Genomic DNA, 5,651 nt, shown 5'->3' on the forward strand with positions numbered 1-5,651 from the left:
CTTAACATAAAATCATTAAATTAAAAAAAATATCTGATGGAAATATTTTTTTTAAGACATTTTTATCATTTTAATCCTTCTTAATATTTTTGTCCATGTTTAAATATTATAAGGTATTTTTAATAGTTTTATCCAATAATAAATTGGTAGTTTGAGAGTGTTTTCTGTTTATACGCAATGCAATGAGAATGATTAGAGGTTAAGACAAGCTTGATCTTTTCATTTCTAGCCTCTCTCAGATCAGGTTGTTCAGTCTCTTCCAAAACTGTCCCTTCTCACTTCTTTTTTCATTATAAAACACTTCCTCTCATCACTTCCAACCTCAATACCTTCTTCTTCTTCTGAACGCTTTGGTGCTAGTAAAGATGTTCAGTGTGATGAGAACTTTCAAGTTAGTTGAAAGACAAAGACAAGGACACACACACTGAGTGGGTTCAGGTTCGTTAAGCTCTTATTATTTCTTTTTTTTGGGTATTAGGAGAAACTTCTCTCTCTCTATCTCTCTCTCTCTCTCTCTCTCTCTCTCTCTCAAAAGGGTCTTGTTTAGTTTGTGCCAATTGTGAATATAGAAAAAAAGTTTCAATTTTTGGTGTTTACACAAAATGGGAATTACTTTGTAGCGTTGGCTTGTTCTCTTAATTGAAACACTGTGGGGGGTTGAAGTTCTGAAAAGGAGGAGTTTTTTTTTTTTATGGATTTGAGAAATTTTGATGATTTATTTGCAAGTCTCAATTAGGAGAGTGAAATTTTCGGGTTCGTGTTATATTGTGAGAATTATCAATAGCTTAAGGAAGAAGTTGAAAGTTTAAACTTTTTGCTAAAATTGAGAGAAAGTTGAGTTTTTTGTTTGTTCTGAATGATTCAAGTGTCTTGCATCTCAATCTCATAGCATGGCTGTGGTGAATCCTGTGCCTGCAACAACACAAAGGATGGGTTCTGTGAGGCGAGTTCAAGAGGGTGAAATTGTTGAGGAGCCTAATCAAGCTGTGGTAGTTGATGAACCAATCTATGTTGCTGTGTCAAAAGAAGTGAAAGAGAGCAAGCTGAATCTGATATGGGCGATTCAGAACTCTGGAGGAAGGAGGATTTGCATACTTCATGTTCATGTTCCTGCAACCAAGATCCCTTTGAGTAAGTTTGTATACTTCTCTATATGGATTCGATGTTTGGTTCCTTAATTGTCTGAAGTTTTTCAAGTCAATGGTTGGTATGTGTTGCTTTGATGATTTTCAAACTAGATTTCGGAAATATAGTTAAAGTTCTGTTTGTTGGATTTTGTTTGAATTTTGTCGGAAATTTACTTGACCATTTTTGTTTGGTGTTATTCGGCTGTGTTGGTCAAAATGATCATATGATGTTTTTTCTCATCAAAAAAGGAATTGATTTTAAGAACCAAATTTAGCTTGATATTTGGTCAATCTTTCATGCAATTTTTTTTCTTTCAATTTGCTGATGATGGTCTGTAATTGTAATCTTCTTGTTAAGTGGGTGCTATGTTCCCTGCAAGTTCACTGAAAGAGCAGGAGGTTCGAGCATACCGGGATATTGAAAGACAAACCATGCATAAGACTCTCGATGAGTATCTTCGTATATGTCAACGGATGGGGGTAAATTTACGCTGTAATTCTATGTGTATATCTATTAGTTTCAAATTTTATTTGATTTTACATTAGTTGCTTTCTGATACAGGTGCAGGCGGAGAAAGTGCATAATGAACTGGACAACATTGAAAAAGGAATTGTAGAACTTGTCTCCCAACGTGGCATCCAAAGGCTTGTCATGGGAGCGGCATCGGACCGATCCCATTCTAGGTAAGAAGCCACTAGCCAGATAGCACCACCCTCCCCATTTGTAAGAGAATCTTTCTTTGCCGTGTGGAATCGTAGTCCGATCCCTATTAGTTTTGATGAAGTCAACATTATGTCCAGTTTGGTTCTTGTTTTTATTTCTTACTTTTATCTTCGGTGTTTCCTACTTTCAAGATTTTGTGAAGAAAAATTGAAAATAGGAGATGAAATCAGAAAACAACTGTTTTCACTCTTTCATTCCAGAAATTCTGAAAGTGAAACAGAAAGCTCATACATTTCCACTAAGTTCAGCTTCATGACATTTCAGGAGAATGATGGACTTGAAATCTAAGAAAGCCATCTTTGTATGTGAGCAAGCTCCGGCATTTTGTCGGATACAGTTTATCTGCAAAGGGCACCTTATACACACAAGGTACAAAATATTGATGCACTCTGATCTAAACACAATATAGTTTCACATGGAAGAGAAATTCAATACAGAAAGAGAGTTTGTAAATTCCTGTGAATACTAGTGTATTTAATAATTTCAAAAAGCTTTCTATCTTGATTTACTTCCTTTCAATATTGGGTACTGATTTAAGTATGACATCAACACAGGGATCGCAGTTTGGGTGCAGATAATTTAGTTGCATCTCCTTTGGTACAACAAGTTCCAAACTCTGAAGCTGAACATCCAGTACTCCCGAGATCTCAATCTGTTCTTACTCCGGGCCAAAATCAAACTAGTCATCGTCGGGAGTTATTTCGCAAAGTAAGGTCTGCCAATGATGGTGTTGTAGGGGGCATTATGCATGATTCTTCTCCAGATAACTTCGAAGGGTTCTCAACTCCACCAAATAGGTTAGGTACTGATTTAAGTTCTGATGAGTCAGATAGGGTATCAAGGACAAGGAGTCCTTCAGCTTTGTCAGTGTGCTCCGATAGTGGTGCTGTTGACCCAATGTTGAGCCCAAATTCGGTTAGTGAGATTGCTGAGAATGTAGCAGAGTTGACTTTGAGCCATGCAATCAAAGAGGATCTTCATCATTCTTCTCCTCCTAGTGTACTGGTAAACCAATGTTCCTTTCTCATTCAATTAGTGTCTATTTATACATTGTAGCATGAGTACGTTTATCTTTTAACATGTTGGAAGTGATGAGAAGCAACTTTTACTTTCGAATCGATAGCATCTGAACGCCGGAAGGTTTATGCTGATGCTTAGAATGATGTGATTGAACTCTAGCAGGATGGAGGAATGAATGATACTATATATGATCAACTTGAATTGGCTATGGCTGAGGCCGAGAGAGCCACACGAAACGCATATCAAGAAACATATAGGCGTGGGAAAGCTGAAAAGGAGGCCATTGAAGCTATGCGAAAGGTAGCTATCCTGTTTTTAATTGCTTCAAGACTTCTCCAAGACTATTCTATTCTCATCATGTTTCAAATACTTATTTGCTTATTTTGTATTCATTGGTTGTATCTAGTTTTGTAGTTTCTATGTTCTTCTTAGCAGTAAAGCATTTCTAAATTCTAATACCAAAGAAGTATAATAAGAAAGTGGAGATTTATAACTCATCCATGACCAATGCTAAATAATATCATTTGAATGGATGAGCATAATTTTGTGTTGTATTATCATGCCCCAAATTTGCAACTTGGTTCGTTCTCTAACCCGTCTCATTGCGTGAACTGCCCCATTGACAGGCTAAAATCTCTGAAAGTTTATATGTAGAAGAGTTGAATCTGAGGAAAAGGGCCGAGGAAGAACTACAAAAAGAAAAAGAACAACTTCAAAATATGAAGATCCAGAGAGACAAAGTTGAGGAAGAACTCCAACTTGCACTGGATCAGAAGTCATCACTGGAGAGCCAAATTGCATCATCCGAACTTATGATAAAGGAGTATGAGCAGAAGATCATTTCTGCCGTGGATCTGTTACAAAGCTACAAGAACGAACGGGATGAGTTGCAGGTACAGCGTGATGAAGTGCTGAGAGAGGCCACGGAGTTGAGGAAAAAACAAGGAGAGGCCTCTGGCACTCACACACCTCAATTGTTCTCGGAGTTCTCTTTCCTTGAGATCGAACAAGCAACAAATAACTTTGATCAGTCCCTAAAGATAGGAGAAGGTGGATATGGAAGTATATTTAAAGGTATGTTGCGGCACACTGAGGTGGCTATAAAGATGTTGCACTCTGACAGCATGCAAGGACCCTTGGAGTTTCAACAAGAGGTGAGCTTCTTCGACTATGACAAGATGTTAATTTCTTTTGAAATCTATCTTTCTTCCTTTGTATATTTGTGAAATTGTCCTTTGCATCGTTTATTACCAACTTTATAAGATATGCCAAGTGGATATTTATTTTGACCCTACTTGTTGTTTTGTCCCAGGTTGATGTATTGAGCAAGTTAAGGCATCCAAATCTTATCACACTTGTTGGAGCCTGCCCAGAATCCTTTACTCTTATCTACGAGTATTTACCGAATGGGAGCCTTGAAGACCGTCTGGTTTGCAAGGATAACACACCTCCCTTGCCATGGCAAACTCGAATTCGCATTGCTGCAGAACTTTGTTCAGCTCTCATCTTCCTTCACTCAAGTAAACCGCACCGCATAGTGCACGGTGACTTGAAACCCTCTAACATTCTCCTTGATGCAAACCTTATTAGCAAGCTAAGCGACTTTGGAATCTGCCGCATATTATCTCGTCGCGAGGATTCGACTGATAACACTACAGAGTGTTGGAGAACCCACCCAAAGGGAACTTTTGTTTACATGGATCCGGAATTCCTTGCGTCCGGGGAACTTACTCCTAAGTCAGATGTTTATTCCTTTGGAATCATATTGATGAGATTGTTGACAGGGAGACCTGCCTTGGGAATAACAAAGGAAGTGTCCTATGCATTGGAAACCGGAAAGCTGAAATCTCTGTTGGATCCTTTAGCCGGAGACTGGCCATTTGTGCAAGCCGAACAATTGGCTCGCCTGGCCATGAGGTGTTGCGAGATGAATAGAAAGAACCGGCCGGATCTTTATTCCGATGTATGGAGGGTATTGGACCCCATGACAACTTCCTCTGGAGGCACACTAAGTCCTTCAGGGCTTTACCAACAAACACCATCATATTTCATTTGTCCAATCTTTCAGGTATTTGTCTCCATTCATAGCTCTCTCAATCTTTCACAATGTTATATCCTCATCATCTATGTAAAATTCAAAATCCTCATACCAATGAATGAGCTTTGGCATTTGAATATAAAACAGCTAACACAAGAAAATTATGTTGCAGGAAGTAATGCGAGATCCGCATGTAGCTGCCGATGGCTTCACTTATGAAGCCGAGGCCATAAGAGGGTGGCTTGACAGTGGTCATGACGATTCGCCGATGACAAATTTGAAGCTTGCGCACCGCAATCTTGTTCCGAACCGCGCACTCAAGTCTGCAATCCATGACTGGCTTCAAAGTCACTGAACAAGATTATCACTTTCCTGTGCTGTGTAAACTACCTGTTAATAGAATGTATAGGGAAGTAAGTTTTCAAAATTTTATGTTTTCTTTTTTCGTTATATCATTTTTTGTTTCTTACATATCTTAAAAAGATCTAGATGTGTCACCTTGTTATTCTCAGTCATTGTAAAGCACATATATTTCAACATATATATATATGTCAAGAAAATACATTTTATGATACTCTTCATTCATCGCACCAAAATAATTTACAGCTTACTAATTAATTAATCACATAATCTCTTTTATGGTACATTTTATAATACATTTTATGATACTCTTCATGTCAAGAAAAACAATCTCTTTTTTTTATTCAATCTGCAGCCCTCATAACTTCACAAGATCACAAAT

The 5,651-nt window shown here is 37.9% G+C and overlaps 1 protein-coding gene across 5 annotated transcripts; it reads left to right on the top strand.

Moving 5' to 3' along the window:
- On the top strand, nucleotides 203-5,485 carry LOC107635035 (U-box domain-containing protein 33). 5 transcript variants are annotated; one of them, XM_016338385.2, is made up of 10 exons: nucleotides 203-438; nucleotides 867-1,131; nucleotides 1,486-1,607; nucleotides 1,690-1,811; nucleotides 2,116-2,220; nucleotides 2,406-2,856; nucleotides 3,031-3,171; nucleotides 3,498-4,025; nucleotides 4,184-4,939; nucleotides 5,082-5,485. In XM_016338385.2, the coding sequence occupies exons 2-10, from the start codon at nucleotides 891-893 to the stop codon at nucleotides 5,262-5,264; spliced, it is 2,649 nt and encodes an 882-aa protein (XP_016193871.1). In that variant the 5' UTR covers nucleotides 203-438; nucleotides 867-890; the 3' UTR covers nucleotides 5,265-5,485. The 5 variants fall into 5 exon arrangements, with proteins under 5 accessions (XP_016193871.1, XP_016193873.1, XP_016193870.1 ...); XM_016338387.2 differs by having other exon boundaries at nucleotides 890-1,131; nucleotides 2,116-2,223; nucleotides 2,445-2,856; XM_016338384.2 differs by having other exon boundaries at nucleotides 890-1,131.

Source organism: Arachis ipaensis, chromosome B04 (assembly GCF_000816755.2).
Source record: "Arachis ipaensis cultivar K30076 chromosome B04, Araip1.1, whole genome shotgun sequence".
Classification (NCBI taxonomy): domain Eukaryota; kingdom Viridiplantae; phylum Streptophyta; class Magnoliopsida; order Fabales; family Fabaceae; genus Arachis; species Arachis ipaensis.

Coding starts and splice junctions, on each gene's coding strand:
- LOC107635035 (XM_016338385.2), top strand. CDS start 891: ATGGCTGTGGTGAATCCTGTGCCTGCAACAACACAAAGGATGGGTTCT. Junction 3,172..3,497: donor CCATTGAAGCTATGCGAAAG/GTAGCTATCCTG, acceptor CCCCATTGACAG/GCTAAAATCTCTGAAAGTTT. Junction 4,940..5,081: donor TCATTTGTCCAATCTTTCAG/GTATTTGTCTCC, acceptor ATTATGTTGCAG/GAAGTAATGCGAGATCCGCA.